At 36.4% G+C, this 20,174-nt stretch overlaps 1 protein-coding gene across 4 annotated transcripts in view; it reads left to right on the top strand.

Annotated features, from left to right (window-relative positions):
- Window positions 1-20,174, top strand: part of PPP1R12A (protein phosphatase 1 regulatory subunit 12A) — a 120,149-nt gene that overhangs the window by 88,353 nt on the left and 11,622 nt on the right. For 2 of the 4 annotated variants that reach the window (XM_065669426.1, XM_065669434.1), the window contains exons 12-23: window positions 119-241; window positions 2,071-2,232; window positions 2,673-2,849; window positions 5,288-5,378; window positions 6,606-6,803; window positions 6,983-7,154; window positions 9,243-9,361; window positions 10,063-10,125; window positions 15,945-15,961; window positions 17,127-17,268; window positions 17,956-18,060; window positions 18,939-18,986. In XM_065669426.1, the coding sequence (XP_065525498.1) occupies window positions 119-241; window positions 2,071-2,232; window positions 2,673-2,849; window positions 5,288-5,378; window positions 6,606-6,803; window positions 6,983-7,154; window positions 9,243-9,361; window positions 10,063-10,125; window positions 15,945-15,961; window positions 17,127-17,268; window positions 17,956-18,060; window positions 18,939-18,986 (1,417 nt within the window). The other 2 variants (XM_065669439.1, XM_065669443.1) reach the window with 2 other exon arrangements.

The following is a 20,174-nucleotide window of genomic DNA, read 5'->3' as shown; positions in this document are numbered from 1 at the left end:
TGATTCTGTTTAAGTGTGTTATCCAGGGTTTTAATCCTTAATGTGAAATGCCTTTTCAGCTCACATCAAGAGCAGCCTTCTTTAATACAAGTTTGCTAAACTAAAATCTTTTTTACAGGGACTTGTCTGCTAGCTCAATACGTGGTGGCAGTTCCTACACCAGGAGAAAATGGGAGGAAGATGTCAAGAAAAACAGTTTGAATGAAGGTCCTACATCATTAAACACAAGTTATCAAAGAAGGTGTGGGATTTTCTTCTAGCTTCTTTTTTTTTTTTTATCAAAATAAGCTTACAATTTATAAAAAGAAAACAATAAATGAAGTGCTGAATCACTTCATAAGGACAGTTTGAAATTGAATGCTAACATGTTGAAATGTTGTTAATAATTTGAAAGTATGTACTTATGCTGATGCAGTGCTCATGCTGATTTAAAAGCCACACCATTTTTTAAGTTAGAGTGTTGCAGCAACCGCTATATAATTAAAATTATATGCTTTCTTTTTCCTGTTGTTTAGTTCAGTTTGAGGTTCATTTGACTCTTTCCAGGTTAGTTCAGTAACCAAAGATAACTACTTTAAATGCTGGAATACAAATAATTCTGCTTGGTATTTGAAAAGAAAAGGGGGAAAATGTTGTCTCTGTTGACTTCAGGTTTTTGCATGACCAGTATTGGAGGTCTTGGGCTGCTCTCCATAGTGATAGATTATAGCCATCCCTATGGTGAATATTAGCATCCTAGAATGCAAACATAAAACAGACTAAATGAAGTTAATTTTCAGTTGTGCACGATTCCTGTCTTGCAGGATTTTCTCAGAAGGAATCCTATCCTGCAGATACAGACATGATTGACTTTACTCCATTGTGTAGTTTCAGTGTAGCTATTTGAGTAAAGTTGTTCATTGGAATTAGTGGAGCAATGAATACCTAAATTGAATAGATCAAAAAGAAAAGATTGAGGTAGCTAAGCTGCATATTGATACGTACTGCTGATGTACGTGTTACTTAATGTTTATTTAGTCTTGACATTGATGTTGTCAGTGGCATGTAGACAGGCTGTTTCATACACAGCATAATGCGTCTTACATCTTTGTTAACCTCCTGTCTTAAAAGAAACCTCAATTTCCTAACCTTAGGTTTAAGAAAGATAATGCACAGATTTCCGGTTCTGGATGGAAAATATCAGTAGTTGATGTATGAGAGCAATCTTTGCATGTTAGCTTTAATCAATATTTATACTCCAGTCTTCAAACAAAACGTACTCATCACTTTTAATGGCATGTGGTGCTTTAACAGAGTATTTTCTTAGTTGTTCTTGTACAGTTATTTTTTCTTCGTCATTATAGAATTGATAGTAATAGAAAAAATTACCAACTGCAGAATGAGAAAGAAGCATCTTTCCTTAAATCTTTCGCAGTCGGTAATATGATGTTATATCTGTCCTAACTGTGATTCTGAGATTTAGTTATGGGAAAACATCCTGACTTGGTAATACAAAGTTTGTTCAGGAAGAATCAATGGATAAAAATGTGGAAACCACTGTATCTTCTTTACAACTTGAAAAGCAAGGGAAAAGCTTGAGTGGGAGGTTAATCTCTCTGGGGATGATTAAAAAAAAGCAGTACATTTAATTGGTTGAAAATTATAAGAGGAGTGATATTGACGACATTTCTGACAAGCTGTGGAGTAAAATTCTGCATTTTCTGAGGTATTCAGTGTGGGTGAAACAGCGGTTTAAAAGTGGGATATTGGGGGCCCCATCTGCATGTGTACTTCTGTAGATGAGATTAAGACAGTCATACACAAATCAGTGAGATTCTTTTATCTTCTCTTTGTGAGGAGAAGTGGTCAGGACTAAGGCATACTTCTGCTGCCCTCTGATGTCATAAGTTAGAAGTCCTAGTCAACGAAATAGTGAAGAACATAGCTCTTTTGCCTCAGAATTTTCTGAGACTCAACTGAGACACAAGAATATGTAGGCAGGAGTTTATTGGATAATTCACAGCTTCGTGATATTTTAATGATCGAAGATACTTAATACAAATGCATCCATTGTACATGTCTCTCCTTCAGTGGCTCCTTTGGTAGAAGACAGGATGATTTGATTAGTTCTAATGTTCCAAGTACTGCATCAACAGTTACCTCTTCTGCTGGTCTTCAGAAAACACTGCCTGCCAGCGCAAACACTACTACAAAGAGTACAACGGGTTCTACTTCAGCAGGTGTACAAAGCAGGTAATGGCACCAGCACACTTCTTGTCTTCTTTTTTTGTCAGGTCTATTGTGTGCTTATGTTTGTGCATGCGTTCTTGTTTAGTAGATCCTGGGGCTCTGGATTTTTTCACTTTCTTGTTAAATTTGTTTTGATTTTATACAATTTGGCTCAAAAATTGTGAATGGCTTTCTACTGTAAAGTGACTGCCATATTGGTATAAAAGACTAAATCGAATGTTAGAAGGGTGCAAAGAATAAAAGTTCCATTACTGCGAACTGCTAATTCTTAACGGTTTCAATTTAACAGCTCAAGTTGAGCTTTCATGGTAGAGACATTTCTCAGTTTGCTTTTAAAAAAATCCATCCCTCAATTTACATGTTATTAGTTGTTTAGTAAAGTGCTTTCATTGTTTAGCTGTTTCCTTTTCTCTTTTTTTGTGTTGCTGCTTGTTATGCTGTAGTACCTCAAATCGTTTGTGGGCTGAGGATAGTACTGAGAAAGAAAAGGACAGTGTTCCTACAGCAGTGACCGTTCCTGTTGCACCATCTGTTGTAAATGCTACAGCCACTACCACAGCCATGACTACAGCTACTTCTGGCACTGTGTCCTCAACATCAGAGGTCAGGGAGAGACGGAGGTGTGTAAAGGTCCTAAGAGTAATGTTGCTCTTCCACAAAAATTTTCTTCTTTTCTTATTTCAAGGAATGTGTTGGTTACCACAAATTTGGATAGTGCAGTATGTAAAGCAGTCTTATCTGCTTGCTGTGTACTGAAGCAACTAGCAATGTGCCTCAATTTATGTAAGAGCTTAGTACTGTAGAGACCATTCATGTAATTTCTGACTGGCCTTGGGTTCTCATGTGGTATATGGTACTTTCATATTTGTATTTCTGTAATAGATTAAATGAGTCCTCCTAAATATACCCATAATGGAACTGTATAAAAACATGGAATTAAAAATAAGAAAATCAATAATTGATTACTTACTACAAGTACATTGCTGCTGATTGAGCTACTGTGCCACTGGCAGTATGCTAATATGGTACAACAGAGCATTTTTTCAGTCATCTTGTCTGCCTGGCGCTACTGATAAAGGAGTATTGAACCCAACACATTCTGTTTATTTCATTGCATCATTTAGGCTCTCTTTTACTTGAAACATAATATGCAGTTGTAAATGCAATAGTTTCAGAGCTGTTCAGTATGAAGAATGAGTAAGAAGATGGTATAAATGTTATTCTAAAAATACAGTGTTTTTCGTGTTACATTGAGGATGAGTTAAGATTGGTGCATATTTATGTTTCTGTAAAGAGCTCTTACCTGCTACTTATGGAAGCAAAAGTTGCTAATTCCTGTTAGCTTTCCTTGGGTTTTTCTTTTTCCAGATATTTATAAATGTTTAGCCTTTAATCCTCCTGCTGAAATGCAAGATTTCTGTGCTGCTTCTGTAGTAGTTTTGAAATGCAGCTTTTGCATCCGTACCAGGTTTGGGCATCTCTATGTTCACGGAGATAATGAAGGTGTTCATGGGTACAGAAGAAACCCGCATTCCTTTGGTTGACTTAAGACAGCAATAACTTTTAAACATTTCTCATAGTTTTAGGCCTATTTGGGATAATGTTTTCTATAGTCTTCATACCCAAAACTGAGACGAAATAAATTCTCTGAAATGGGGATTATTTTTTAGTTCTCTGCTGTGCTTCAGGAGGTGCCCACACATGCTTCCAACCCAGTAACAACCATAGTTGGAACCGGTATTTTCCTAGCAAAATTTGGCTGAACCCAACACATCAAAAGCAAAATCAGCAAAACACATCTTTTATTTCAGAAGTGGTCCCAATTTTAAAATGCAAATGCTGTTTCAGTTTCAGATGAGCTAGAAAAGCAAGAAATTTAGAATTAAGGCTTTTGCTGTCTTGTTTGCTCTCACTAGTGCGTGTATACTAATGCTCATAAACTATATATGTTTTATATACCAGCAGTTGGCCTGAAATGTCTTGTTTTTATCTGGCTCTGGGCCGATTGTGTCATATACTATTACAGATGCATTCTTGATGGCATATAAAATACCCATTAAACCTGAGAAATCAGCAAAACTGAAGTAATTATTGCATGCACATGAAAGATAGTGCTCTAAGTATCAGCACTTGCATATCTATCTGTATATATACAGATACATATATATATATGTGCGTGTGTGTATCTTTGTGTGTTATATGCAAATGAAAAGCTTCTTTATATATGAAATATTATATGCTAAGTATTTTCCTTAGAAATTAAATTAGTTAATCCATATTGACAGATTGAAACTGTGTATTTAGAAAGTATGTTTGAAATAGTACTTCAAAGAATATTTGAAAAGTAAAGACAAACTACTTTCAGTAATGAAGCATATAATGGTGCATCCTTTTGGAATAGTTGAAGAAGCTATATTCTTTATCTCATTTTTAATATTGGTTTAGAGACCTTGTATGTCTACTCTAGTAGCCTTTTGGCTTTGATTACAATTACCTGCTTACTCTGCAGGATTGGGGGGGGAGGTTCATGAGGATTTATCCTTAAGCACAGCTTTTTCAAAGGGAGTGGGATTACTCAAAGCATGGATGATTCATGTGAAAATATGGTAACCACCTCCTCAAGGACTTTTAATCTCTGGTACAACAGCTGTTATAATTAGATTTTTGGCATTAGCAATACGTATAGTTTTTTCTAAATGCCTGCAAGTTTAGTTACACGCACATATTTTATGTATAAATGTGTAATTGACTCTGAAGTCTTATACCGTTGTGTTAGTAGACTACTGAAATACCAAAAAAACTTAGGTTATATTTAGAGAAAATGGTAAAAAGTAATCTAAATTAAGTAGGAAAACCACGATGTATTTTAATTGAGTTCTAAGGCTGCAGTCTTGATGAATAGGTGATTATGATATGGATGTAATCTGGTTTATATAAAGAGTTTCTTCTAACTGCTTTGGTTTTCAGTCATATTGTGTTGTTGGGTTTTTTTCTGACCATTTAATACGTTTGTACAAAAGTTATTGTTTGCCAATTTTGTTTGTAATTAACTCTTTAGATCATACCTCACTCCAGTACGGGATGAAGAGTCAGAGTCCCAAAGAAAAGCTAGATCCAGGCAAGCAAGACAGTCTAGAAGATCTACACAGGTATAGTTTCATTGAAGCTTTCACATTTATGGAAGCATCCCTATGTAGCTCCCTGAGTACAGTGAAGTTCTAATTTCCCGGTAAAGCTCCAGATAAACTGATGGGTCTTCCTGGTATTAAACAGCTTATCCCAGATAAAATAAAGCCTCTTTGGCCTCTTTTTTTCCCTTTCTTTCCTGCAAGACTTACGACCTTCATTGTGTACTGAAAGTTGCTTTTTCTAATCACTGAAGAGTCATTTAATAAATTTGAAAGCACAGGCTCCTCCACTAAAAGGAAGATTTTGGTTGCATGGTGGTAAAATGGCTTACTTGAGTAATTGTATCTGATGTTATATAGATGTTTAACACTTTGAATTCTTGAAGAACCAGCAGTTATATGCTTCTGACTGAAGACTTAATACTCGAGAAATAGGCTTAGCATACTTCATGTACTTCCACTTCTCATTCTTTTTTTCTGTACGTGGACTACTACAGAAAATGTGATTGAGCTGACCAGTATATGGCTAGTTAATAAGATCCATGACAAATACATTCAACCTAGTTTCTGTGGACATGGAGGAGTACTAAGGAAGAGGTTTTTGTTACTTGCTAATAATCTAGAATCTCACAGCATGCCTCCTTTCAGCCTTTCTCTCTTAGTTTACGTACTGATACATTTGGTTGCTCTTTGCAATTTCTGTCAGATCTACCTCATACTGATTGCCAGTGCAATCTTAACACAGGGGAGGATGTGAGAGTAGCAAAATCTTCAGATGGTACTTGAACACTCTGAGCAGTGAAGCAATTACCAGCTGCTATCCTCTGGAGCATCTCTACCCTTCTCTTCTTGTGTCTGCTGACAAACTGAGAATAATCAGCACATAGTCCCAGATGAAACAGCACAAAAAAATACTCCAGCCATCATCGTTATGGATGTTAAGGCCAAGTCTGTATCTTTGTAGTTTACTGATGTTTTTTCAAATTTAAGAAACTAAGAACTGTGTTGCTGGAGAATCTGTGGTAGACCACATTGCAGCAAACACTTGGTACTAATCAAAAAGAGGTGTTTGGCTCCAGGGCTCAAGAGAAAAACATACAGGTAGAACATACAGGTAAAATTTATTTCCTTATAGTTAGAATTAATATTCTTAAGCTGAATTTTGTCATTAAAATAGTGATCATCTACATTAATATGAGTGATACATTGAAACATTTGCTGAAATGCTGAAAACTGCTGTTTTCACAGGGTGTAACACTGACAGATCTTCAAGAAGCTGAAAAAACTATAGGAAGAAGTCGTCCCACACGAACCAGAGAACAGGAAAATGAAGAAAAAGAAAAAGAAGAGAAAGAAAAGCAAGACAAAGAAAAACAAGAAGAAAAGAAAGAATCTGAAACTAAAGATGATGATTATAGACAAAGATATTCCCGAACTGTTGAAGAGGTATTTTCATGATGAGTCTCTTTAGGTAGAGAAATCATATGAATCTTAACTCCCAAGTATGATGTTATAATTTTGTTACTACTATAAGAATTACTTATCTAGGTAAATGTTTCAATATCCTATGTTTTAATTCTTTTTTGATCTTGGTAAATTAATTTTGATATTTTTCTGCTGAATAGCCATATCATCGCTATAGACCAACTTCAACTTCAACGTCTTCGTCATCAACCACCTCTTCGCTCTCCACCTCCACTAGCTCTCTTTCAAGTTCAAGTCAACTAAACAGACCAAACAGCCTTATAGGTATAACTTCGGCCTATTCTCGGAGTGGAACAAAGGAAAGCGAGAGAGGTAGGAGTACTGTTTGTGAAGGGTTATGTTTTTTTCTCTGGTTTAGTTGACAAAGGGCAGCATATGCTTCTAGAGGTAATTCAAAATAGGGTGTGATATGTAAGACCACTGGAGATGTATCTTACTCCCAACTTTTACAAGAAATTCCAAAACTTGAACATAAAAAGGAAAATGATTCTCTGTACTTAGTGGTGTTTTGCAGCTGATTATTATGTGAATCTATGTTTTCCATTGATGCATCTTAGAAATGTCAAATATACTGCCATGGGTATCCACATAATGCTTTCATTTCTGCTTTATCACATCAGCTGTAATAAGATACCACATTTCAGAGTTTAAATACTTGCAGGTATTAAGGAGGAATTTTACTTGATTAAATAACTGAGGGTTTTTTCAGTCCTTCCATATTGGAGGATTGGAACAATGCTTTAATGCTTTAAGAATTTTTCAAGGTTTCATTAGCAGCTGAAAACAAAGGGAAGAAGACTTTTCCAGTGGTAGCTCAGAATATTTCATGGAACCATACATTTAAGTACTTACTGGATTCATGTAACCTTAAGCTGAGGATCAGATGTGTGATTCAGAGGTCAGAAAAAAGCTTTTCTTTGACATCACAGAGATTTTGCTCTTATTGCAAATATGAATCACATGCTATAATTCTCAGAGATGTTGTGCCTGATCAGCTGCCTGTCAAAAGAGGCAGGTTTGACAGATAACAGTGTGATTACCTGTTCTGTCTCAGAGGCATGACACAGTCGACATGACTGATTCAAGTCATTTATCAGTAACCTGAACACAATTACTGATTAAAATTTATAATTATGTTATACAGAGGATCAGATTAAATGATCCATTGATCAGATCTCCATAAACTACATAGAAGTATTGCCATATTCCCTAGACTTGTATTTTCTGAGGAAGTTATTGGAGCTAAACTTCAGGGTTATGCTTCCTGATTTTTTTCCCTGTGTGTCCTACCATGAACTGAAATTTGGATTAAGATTCTTCAATAATGCATGCTTACTCTGGGAAACTCTTTCTAGACTGTTCTTAGAAATTATTTTCATGAGTAAATATTAGCTACAGCAGGTTCTTTTTTTCAAATTGTGACTGTAGGAGGAGAAATATGTTACCGTCTGAGGTAAAATCATCATTTCTTTAATTAGGGAAGGTGTATATGCACCAGGAATATTTGTGTTTCCTTCTTTTCTGTTTAAATCTTGCTTCACACTAAACTGTTTATTTACCTCTAAAGACTAGTGGTGCTAAAGTCACATTTTTAGTGATGCTTCTGTCTGAACTCAAATCCGTGGTTTTCTTCTTTAATGAAAGAACAGCACACTGAATAGACTGCATGATAATAGGCAAGTAACTGGATTGGGCAAGTTTGGTTTTGATTGTTTGGTTTATCGGGTGGTTTTTGTACAAATTACTTGTAAACATATAGGGAAACAAACACAATCCTGAGATACTACGTTGGGCTTGAACTGCAGTCGCATTTCTTTTAAAGAAAAGGGGAATCTGTAATATAGTATTAATGTAGTTTAGGGGATCCAATTTTATTGTTCCTTCGATAAAACTGGAGAGGACTGTAATGAAATGGGGGACTCCAAGGAGGATTTAACAGAATTGTTAAAAGTTTTTGGTTTTTAGTATCCTTGATGCAATCAAAAAAGCTTTGTTTGATGAAGAATTGTGAAGAATTACCTTGTCTCATTTTGTACTTTTCTACATTTACTGACACAGATGTTTGAATTATTATATGACAGATTGGGAACTTGAATTTTAAGTACAATTTGTAGTGTGTTACTGTCCCATTGAAACATTTTGTTCAGGTGGCTGAGATGGATTTAGTATTTTGCAATTGATGTTCAAGAATTGGAACAATATTTATAGTATTATAGAGCTGTATTCTGAGGAATGCGTATTACAGCAAACCCTGTATGTGATGAGAAGCTCTTTAGCTACTTTATCTCAGATCAAGAAAATACTTGTAAACATTTTAAAGACTGATAGTTGTCTCTGAAATTTTTCAGAAAAAATTAGATTTTGTAATACTTAAATGATTAAGAAAGTTGTTATTAACAGAAGGGGGCAAAAAAGAGGAAGAAAAGGAAGAAGATAAGTCACAGCCTAAGTCGATAAGGGAAAGGAGGCGACCAAGAGAAAAACGACGATCTACAGGAGTTTCTTTTTGGACTCAAGATGTAAGTAAACAACTGCTACTGCTGATCTATAGCCTTAGCTTGTAGTGATATGGCATGTGTACAGTTTATTCTTAACACAGAGAATAGTTTAGGGTAATACAGCATATAATTAATTATTCTGGAAAAACTGGTGCTTGTTCAAGTTATATATTCTTTGTATCTATTTTGAAGCTTTTGGGAGCATAATCAAAATTAAGTCTAAGTTATGCTGGTAATGCTAAAAAGGACTTTAGAATACTGTATTAACCATAACTTAATAGGAATTAAACATAATCTAAGGAAAAAATAATCATTGAATAACCCTTTTGTATTGCGTGCAACCCAAAGCTGTAAGAATGAGAATAATTTTCTGGCACATTACAGTTGTGACAGAAATTGTACTTAAAATTGAAAGAACTGCTCTGTCAGATTAGAAGGGTTATAGTTGATGGTTCAGCCAATTCCCTTTACGTCTTTGTCATGGGATCAGTATGAAATTTTGTAAAAGCAAGATTTTCATAAGCCAAATGCAGAGTTCTGTTTCCTCTCTTTCTGGTACTGCAGACATGCACTTGTTCAAGAATTTTCACCATATATTCTCTGTATATTTGATTTGGGTGGAATTCTACTGCTCTTAGATTTTCTCAAAGTCTAGAATGCCTTAAAATCTCTGTAAGCTTTCAACAGTTCAGTTGTTTTTCCTTTCCCACCTCTTTCACCAGAGTGAAAATGAACAGGAGCACCAGTCTGATTCAGAAGAAGGAACAAATAAGAAAGAAACTCAGGTAATTTTGAAAAGATTATTACTTCATTAACTTTCTAACAGATACGTATTGATTGTAAAACTTCTGTTGCAGTTGCATTAAATTAAAAGAGTACCTACAGTAGGTAGGTAGGTATTCATAATTCGTGGCTGTGGTTCAGTGCTGTTTCCTTTGCAGGCTTTAATAACAAATTTTAACAAGTTAACAATGGCTAAAATGGATCTTTTTCTCTTCCATTCTGATTATATAGAAATAACATCCATAAAACATAGGTGAAATCTCTTTATGCATGGGACATGTTGCAGCAAGTTACTGGAGGGCTGTCAGTTTCTACCTTGCAGAAGTTTTTCTTCCATCTGCTCTGTTATTTTCAGATAAATGATGTCCAGTAATTTCTGCACACTAATTAAAACGTTTTAAAATTAACCCCAGTCAATAATGTCAATAGCGTAATTAACATGAGAAGTTAATATAATGAAGCATAGAATGCTGAAGAGCACAATGTACCTGATCTCTCCATTGAAGAAAATGAATTTCAGAACCTCCTAATTCACCATTATTAGTCGGTGGATGACAGTATAATAGGCTTGATTTGATGGAAAAAATCCTTATAAACTGAGTGGTGTGTGACAGTGGGATGAAGAGGGATTTAAAAGGGAAGTAATAACTTAAGCTGTACTATAAAATGGTATAGCAGGATGTATTTCTCTTGACCTAAACACTGGAGTTACACATTACAGAATCAGCTTCATTACTGAGGAATAAAACTCTAATGATATTTCTCTCCTTTTTGTAAAAGCTTCCATTAAACATTCCTTAAATACTTTAGTTAAGAGATTCATTCTGGTTTTGGTTTGCTCTACTTTTTATTTCTGTGTCACATTAACTTGAATGCGTAGTCCTGTTTTGTTTCCTCCCACTAATACATATCATTATCCTTAGATCTGTAATTACTCCTATTCCGTTCTGTAAAAATTCATTTCAGTAGAATGTCCCTGTGGTGCTCCTGATTGAATTAGACTCATAAAACTACAGTGAAATAGTGATAAAACAGGCCCAAAATTACTATTATGAGCTATAATTAAAAGGATGTGTGTTGGGGTGGGATGGTGAAGTGTAGAATTAGACTGCCTAATCAGGGCTTGGCTTAGGAGTCAGAACATTCTCCTAGCTTTGTACTTCCCACAGAAGATTTTAGTAGTTTGGTTTCATTTTAAGTCAATATAATATCAGATATGTGTTCATGAAGAGCTCTGAAATAAATTGAAAGTGTGAACTGTCACTGTCACCCAGCTACATAAATTGATTTTGCTTTGTTGATGTAATCACAGAATCCCAAGGGTTGGAAGGGACCTAAAAAGATCATCTAGTCCAACCCCCCTGCAAGAGCAGGGTAACCTACAGTACATCACACAGGAACTTGTCCAGGCGGGCCTTGAATATCTCCAGTGTAGGAGACTCCACAACCCCCCTGGGCAACCTGTTCCAGTGCTCTGTCACTCTTACAGTAAAGAAGTTCTTCCTGATGTTAACGTGGAACTTCCTATGTTCCAGTTTACACCCATTGCCCCTTGTCCTATCACTGGATATCACTGAAAAAAGCCTAGCTCCATCATCCTGACACCTACCCTTTACATATTTGTAAACATTGATGAGGTCACCCCTCAGTCTCCTCTTCTCCAAGCTAAAGAGACCCAGCTCCCTCAGCCTCTCCTCATAAGGGAGATGTTCCACTCCCTTAATCATCTTTGTGGCTCTGCGCTGGACTCCTTCAAGCAATTCCCTGTCCTTCTTGAACAGAGGGGCCCAGAACTGGACGCAATATTCCAGATGCGGCCTCACCAAGGCTGAGTAGAGGGGGAGGAGAACCTCTCTTGACCTGGTAACCACTCCCTTTCTAATGCACCCTAAGATGCCATTTGCCTTCTTGGCCACAAGAGCACATTGCTGGCTCATGGTCATCCTCCTATCCACCAGGACCCCCAGGTCCCTTTCCCCTTCACTACTTTCCAGCAGGTCAACCCCCAACCTGTACTGGTACATGGGGTTGTTCTTCCCCAGATGCAAGACTCTACACTTGCCCTTGTTAAATTTCATCAAGTTTCTCCCCGCCCAACTCTCCAGCCTGTCCAGGTCTCGCTGAATGGCAGCACAGTAAGCTCTTGTGTCAGCTGCAGAAAATACAAAAACAGACTGAAAGTGAATTAAATTTCAAAACAAGTATTTCATGTGGGTTTAAGTTTTCAAGTTTTGTCAAATCTGATACAGAATTTCCAGTATGGTGTCAAAATTGCAGAAAATGTCCTAACCTTGTAATTATTATAATTGTTAACTATGTCTTAAAAATTGTATATAATGATTTCATTGTTTTCATATTTAGGTGTGGTGGGTTTTTTTTCCTTTGCATACAAACGGTTTATCAGAGATTTAAAACAATTTGTAAATTTCATGTAACTTCCTCTCTTTGATAAACAACTATGTCGTTGTTTAGTTGTTTGATAAACAACTATTTAGTGATAAACTGAGTACTAAATATATTACTTTTGTCAGCGCAGTATATTGCCACTTCAGAAATAGAATAGTGGAATAGATCTTGAACATTCTGAGAGGAAGTTTGTTCCCAAATCCATGCAAAAAGTGTATTTTTATTGGTTTTTTTAATTCCTAAAGAAACTGCACTTTCTGTATTGTAGTTGCTAAATCTGCTTTCACTTCGACACAAATCTTAATTGCTTTATTGTAGAAATTCATTATTTGGTTACAAATCCTTCTCAGTTCTAGGAAGAGAAAAGGAGAGGTATGAAAAAAAACTAGAATTAGGGTGAAAGACAATCAGAAAGTAGTTATGCTTTTTCAGTTCCGGTGATTATTTGATGTACTGCTATTTAGAAGACAGAAACTTCAGATCTACTGAAATTCTCTGTTACTCCCTTATGTGGTGCTGCTGTTGTTTTTTGCTTGGTGAAGCTACAAGCCAGAGGTAGGTGATAGTAACTATAAAATTCCAAAGGCTTTGGCAGTAACTCAAGAATTTAAACTAAAGAGAGGAGGCCTTGGGTGCATCTACAAAGAAAATTGAAGGACCTTAGACAAAATAAGGAGCCAGAAAATTATTATCTTATTTATCTCAGAGGTCTCTGAACGAACTGTCTTTTAAGATTTCAGTTTGTGCTTTCTTGTTCTTTGGTCCTTCAGAACTGCCTTTTTACTTCTTAGCTGATCCTTTGTCCGTAAAGGAGGGCAATTAAAGAGATGTCAGACTTTGCCTCCACTTTGACAGTTCGAGGTTCTAATGAAATTTTCTTTAGGCTTTTTAATGTCAAGAGCAGAGAAGTTCCTCAACTCACACAAAAACCACCATGTTACTTAAAGAAAATTGGTGGTCCTGCTAGGAGGATAGCCTTAGAAATAAGTTGTACGATAGCCATTTAAAAATAAGGAAGTGAGAAGAGATTTCAGCAGCTGAAGGATTCTAAGTAACAGTGTTTCCCTGAAACCTGGGTTTCAGTATGAGGTGCTACAACTGTGATTAGGTTGTAATTAAATGGGCTGAAACTTTCTTTTAGCTAGAGATACCAGGTATGTGACTTCTGAAAGGTTAGAAGGGTTAGAAGTAAGTGTTATTTCAGGTCATGTAGGTAAGGATATGTATGGTTTAGTTTTTTGTCACTGCTTGTGTGCTGCTGCTTCAGTGGTGGCTGCTCAGTCTGCTCTGTTCTGTGACTGTGCAAAGAACATCCGTGTCATGACTGGGATGCACAGGGATAGCTTTGCTGGTATCATTTGTCCTTGAACAAGCTTTACGTAAAGTTTGTAAACTCACACCTTTTCATAATTCTCTTTAGTTATATGTCAAAGATTGTAACTGAGCGGAACTGACAGAATCTGAAGGGGAAACAGAGCAGACAGAGAAGAGTGCTACAAAAGTAAAACTTAAATATGTTTTGTGAAAAGTGAGGGGAACAAGAAGAGGCATGTGCTTGAGAAATGTGATGCTCTTTCAGTGAGGTATGGAAGCTGGATGATGCTTGAGCAGCAGGAGCAGGGCTTAGCAGCTTTCAGGGAACAGAAGCCTCTGAAGTAGTTTTCTGAAGATTATGGTATTCTTGTCCAGCTTCCCAGGTTCCCAGCCTCAGCCAGGAGAATGGGAATGGCCTGTGTCTGTGTTTTCCTGCCTCTAGTAATTACTGCTTTCTTACCTCACCCATTCGTTTGTTGTTCGCTGTGTAGCTGGAAAATTTTGTTTCTAAGATGGTCTCTATGTGACTTAATAACTTGCCTTTCCGTTTGGGAAGCTATAGTGCAGCAGGGGAATGGAGATTTAGGAGGTTTCACATTCCCACGGCGCCATGGGGAGTCCACTAGAAGGAAAGAAAAACAGCCTTTAGAAAGCGTATTTGTTCAGAAATAATGTAGGAATGGTTCTTCTTTGTAGTGGCTGTCCTACATTGTAGGTGAACGTTGAAAGGACCAGCTTAACATTTTTCTGCATACAGCATTCCTTCAAGGTAAAAAGAGAGACCTAAAGTTTTGACTGTGGACAAAGCTCCCTCTGTTTTGTTGAGGTGAGAAGGAAGCAGTGGAAAAGGGATTTCTGTAGGTCGTTGATTGTGTGGTGGAATTCTGTAATCTCACACTGATCTTACTGAGACATGCAATTATGCAAGATAAGGCTCATGCTTAGGTGGAATTTAATCTTCTTGTGGCCAGTAGCTTAAAAGATACCTATGTATAGGTGTGTGCCACCTGACTGTGATGTATGTTATGAAGTCTCTTAAATTCTTGGCATTATTCATGCCCCTAACAGAAAATAACGTTTTATTAGGAGTGGTTAGTCTACAGCATGTACTTTTGATACTCCCTGTGTAGTAAATGCACTTCAGGGTGTCAAAGGGGAAATTGCATGTATTGTGGAGAATGTGGCTCTGTGCACACTGAAAAAATAGCTTCCTTCTAAAAAGGGAAAGCAAATAAAGCACACCACCCAAAAAACCAAAACACCTCTGGGGAAGGCTTCAGCCACTGCTAGGTGAGTAACACTGAAGGATATATCAGTGGTGTTCCTTCACTAAAATGTCTTCATTCAAGACTGTTATTATGATTGGAATAAATGGTGAATCTGTGTTGACCACCCAGAGGGGAAAAAGGTTTGCATGACTGATGTAATGCTTAGAGGGCACTCCCTCTCTCTTAAATCATCACTTCTAATTAAATTGTGCTTGTCAGATAAAGTGAGTGAACTTTGTGACTGTGGATTCACCTGGAATGAAAGTAATACAAAAAATGAAATTATGCCACTTAATTTTAAGTCTAATAAGTACTTCCTTATGTTACTGGTATAGTCGCTTGTTTTCCATCGAGCTGTGTTGAAACAATGATCTTGCAGCTTATTTTATATTACTATTTTGAGGTGAAGTCCTGATTCTGTTGACCTTTCAAAACATTGCTAATGACAGAGAAGACGAAAAAGGACAAGGGAATTCAGAGAACACAGTTCTGATGCCTTCGATAACAGGCAGGCAAATTGCAGAATGTACCGACTGCTGAAATGACTAATGTTTAGGCCAGTCCAGACTTTTAGGGTATAATGTTAACATCTTTGTAAATCATATTTTGGCAATCTTCTTTTGGCAGACACATTCTAGAACATATTTCTTTTCTGTTCTAGACATAACAGTATTGAAGCTTGACAATGTTCAGATAATACATACTGTTGGATAGTGTGTGCATTTAACATAACTGTTTAGGTATATTTATTCACAGATTGTTATATATTTTATTTAATAAATTTACTCACTTGATCCATTCTTTTTCTCTCTTTCTACCCCTTGCCACCTCAGAGTGACAGCCTGTCAAGGTATGTGCAATTTAAACAAATTAATTTAAAATTGTTACACTTTCTGTTCACATATTCTCATTTTAGGTTCTTCATGTACAAATTCAGCTTGACCCCAGTAGTCAGCGGGGTTGAGCTTTAAAAGGTGTTAATGGTATTTACCCTTTGTTTGAAATTGTATGGAAAAAATGTGCTGTTGTAAACCTACAGTACTAAATATTTTTTATAATGTGTGGGTGGGCTGCTCCATTCTGGGGAATATGCTGGGCTCTCTATTAGTAGTGCACTGAAAGCGGGTGTTCTGTAGACCATAGTGGATATAGGACCGTTCCCTGCAGATTTTTCAGTATGAAGTCAGATTTTGCAATGAAGATAAGAGGATCTTGTTGCCCCTATTTTAGAATACCCTAATGAAAAGTTTGGAAGGAATCTCAAGAAAAGTACTACACCCTCTGAATATCAGATTTCCTTAAGATATGTTAAAAGGCAATGCAGAAATACCAATCCTTGAAAAAAAGTTTTGTTTTTAGACCTTTCAAATTATTTGATTTTATTATGTTCTGTCTGTGCTGAAAATCTGTTAAATAGAACTGCTACAGCACACGATCAATGAAGAGTGAACAGTGGACTTTGTTAATACTGGTTGTGTTACAGTGATGAATAGGATAAAGACTTTGCTGAAGATCTGTTTCATAAGCCACATCTGCTGAAATACTAGAATTCACAACAAAAGGTTTTGAAATCTCCTTGGTTTCTCTAATAAAACCTGGAGAATTCATCTAGGATGATATTTTAGAGATTTCCTTTATAAAATCCTTCAATTAAACTAAATAATTCCTTAAAAGTAGATCTTTATAAATAAAGAATAATTAAAGTACCTAAGCTAACATAAAGTGCTTTAAGATGTAAATATCTGCTTGAATTAAATACTTTAATTTAATTTAAAAGACATACAAGGTGCAGGAACTTGGCAGACTGAGCAGTTTGAAAACCTTTTCATACAGAATCTTGAAGTCCTGAGAGAATGTAAAAATCAAATTTGCATCAAATTAGAAGACAGCGGCTAAACTAAAGCACGTAATTGCATTTGGTTGTTTTCAGCTGGGTTACAGCAAATTCCTAACATTTGATACAGTGAGTGGTCTCGGTTTGAACACAAATTATAAGAAGACCTTTTCTTTCACAGATATGATATGGGATCCCTCAGCCTGTCTTCAAGTGATCGTTATGATTCAGCACAAGGGCGGTCGTTGTCACAGAGTTACCTTGAAGATCGAAAACCATACTGCAGTAGACTAGAAAAAGAAGATAGCACTGATTTTAAGAAGGTATATGATCCAATAATTTTGGTGGGGAAGTAGAACTTTATTACTGTTTCTCATAAATTCTCTGGAAACAGTCTCACATTGCATCACAAATGCTGCTTAGAGCAACTCAGCCAAATGAAGGAGCAGAGCATCCACTACACTGGAGGAAAATGCACATTACAAAACAGCTTCTGGCTTTTGCACTTTTCAAGGCAAGGGAAAAATCCAGAGGAGCCAAGATCCATTTTTTATGATAAATACTATTTTTTTTAGTTGATTGTATCATTAAAACTGCTTTAGACATATGTGAAGCCTTTTATTTTATATTTGCTAGCTTACATGCATATAATGTAAAAATTTGTTTAGATCATGCTTAAAAATAGAGGAAGAATTTGACAAAGTTTACTGTGGTGTCTAATCTGTGATTACTGAAGCAAAAAGAGTGGCAAGTATTTCTTTAATATGTGTAAGGTAAGTTACCTGCTCCCTGTACAAAGTTGCTAATTTCTCAAAAAAACTTGGTTACAGTTCTTTAAAGTCCTTGCTAATTCTAAACGTCTTTACAATCTATAACTGATTTTTGCTTCTTAGACTATTAATATATTTGCTCATTTTACTTGCAGCTCAAATCACAGTTCTTAAATTTTTCAGCTAATCTCACCAAATGAGTATTTGGTGGGGGGTTTTTTAATGAATATTTTCTCTTAGCTTTATGAACAGATTCTAGCTGAAAATGAAAAACTGAAAGCACAGTTACATGATACCAACATGGAACTTACAGATCTTAAGCTGCAGTTGGAGAAGACCACTCAGGTTTGTATGAAACAAAAAAGCATGTACTTAACTGACAAATTGGACAGCAAACTAGAAGCACCCCAGGCTATGGGCTGCTTTGTACTAGGCATCAGCTTTGTTTCTTATCCAAAAATGGGAGTGAAGAAGAGTACCTGTTTCTAAAGAGAAATTTGTGCAGGATTCTGGTCTTCAGCTATTAACAGAATGTGTGAAACTGCCTGCTACCTATTTAAGTAATAGTGATTCTTGCCAGCGTGTATCTGGGACTTCTTTGCTGAGTTGGGATATACACTTTCTACACTGTTAAGCTTATATTCTAACTGTCAGTCAGGATTGATTGATTAATTCATAAACCAGCTGGCAGGTTGGCATAACCTGCAAGTTCTTCCTGGCTAGTTAGATAGCTTTGTCTTAGAACTGAAAAGCAAATAGTGCTCTCCAGTTACAGGTAACTGCTGTCAGATAACAGTGCTGAATATAGTAATAGCAGATGCATACATAAAAGTTTAATTCTTCTTAAATTGCTGTAGAAAGAGTGTTTCCTAGTCTCAGATCTTATTTGCCAGAATTTACCAGTATGTAAGTGTCTTCCATGTGTACCCTGTAAATACCAGTGAATTACATTAAAAAGTTGTTTGTTTTATAATGCTTTTAGGTAGAAATACTGTATTACCCTTATTTGCCAAAGGCTATGTAGTGATTAAATTACACAGGGATGGTCACAGAGGAAGTGCGTGATAAATCCAGTTCATTCTCCTGTATTTCATTGTTAACTTCCCTGAAAATACTTTTCAAAACATACTTTGAACAGAATACTAAAATGTCCAGTTGAATTGTTTTTTTCTTCAGTTCTATGTTGGTTAAGTATCAATGTCTATGTTAATTTTGTGTTTCAGAGACAAGAAAGATTTGCTGACAGATCACTCTTGGAAATGGAGAAAAGGGTGAGTTTCTGCCAAAGTTTGCTTAAGTACTGCAGTTGAGGCTTTGTTTTAGTTTGTTTTTCAACCCCTGGTTTGGATATATTTTAATGGGACCAGAAGCCTTTCTCATAACTTGCATTTTTTAGACGATTTGGAGATTCTAGGTTTCAAAGTGGCACTGAATGTGAGATACTGCGAGATCAAATTACTTATAAGAATTGCCTTCAGGTTATCTGTTGGTTCATGATAACCAGGCTCCAAACCCTGCTGCCCTCCAGGGATCTGTTCCATCTCATCCAAAACAATGTTGGCATTCCAGAGGGTTAAGCAGATTCAGTGTGTCTCATGTTCTAAGCCATTTCCAAGATTTGGAGACTTTAATTTCCTCAGAGCTTTCCAGAAGCATACATGGTGTTCTACTAGTTATTGTTGGTAAGGAAGTTGCTGTTTCACCTCATAGACATGAGACCTTAAACCTGCTAAGGATATAAAATTAATCATAATCTGTCTCTTTCCCTGTACTGTAACTTTTTCCAGAGGGAATGTAATACTGGGGCGGGCGGGAAGAATGAGTGAGCAGTGTGGGAAGAGGTGGGCATCAGGATCAGAAACAGCACTAAATTGAATGGGAAAGGAGCCATGTAATAAATCTATATGTGGGATAGACTACAAGAACTATTTCAGAAGTTAGACACATGATAACTTTAGGCTGTAGTTTCATGGCCATTTCAAATCCATCTTCATAAAAGTGTAGATCCACAGCAATGTAAAGCAAACTACATTGGTTTTATTGTGGTCCTGGTTTCCTTCATGGTGCTGGCCACATGTTCTTTTCTCTCCTGATCCTGGAGTGACACATTAGATGCGTAAATGGGACTTTGACAGTGATAAGTGATACGGTACATATTTATTTATCCTTGGTAAACTTCACATTCACTAGCTTTTTATGTTTACTTTCCAGTATTTCAGGTTAAGAAAATGATTTTTACTTCTGCAAACCTGTCTGCTGTGTAAACAGACACTTGGTAGATTTTATAAGAGCACACGGAGATGTAGAAATACTCTCAGGCGCTTCCTGAAGTTTCATTAACTTTATCTTAATAATCTCTCCAGATAATTGTAGCAGCCTTTTAGCACCTATTTCTCCTAGATCTTTTGGCATCCTGCTGTAGACACTGATTTCATCAGTAGAAAAGTTTCAGCAGCAGC

This window comes from Lathamus discolor, chromosome 1, assembly GCF_037157495.1.
Source record: "Lathamus discolor isolate bLatDis1 chromosome 1, bLatDis1.hap1, whole genome shotgun sequence".
NCBI lineage: Eukaryota > Metazoa > Chordata > Aves > Psittaciformes > Psittacidae > Lathamus > Lathamus discolor.
This window is presented reverse-complemented; position numbering and strand designations above follow the sequence as displayed.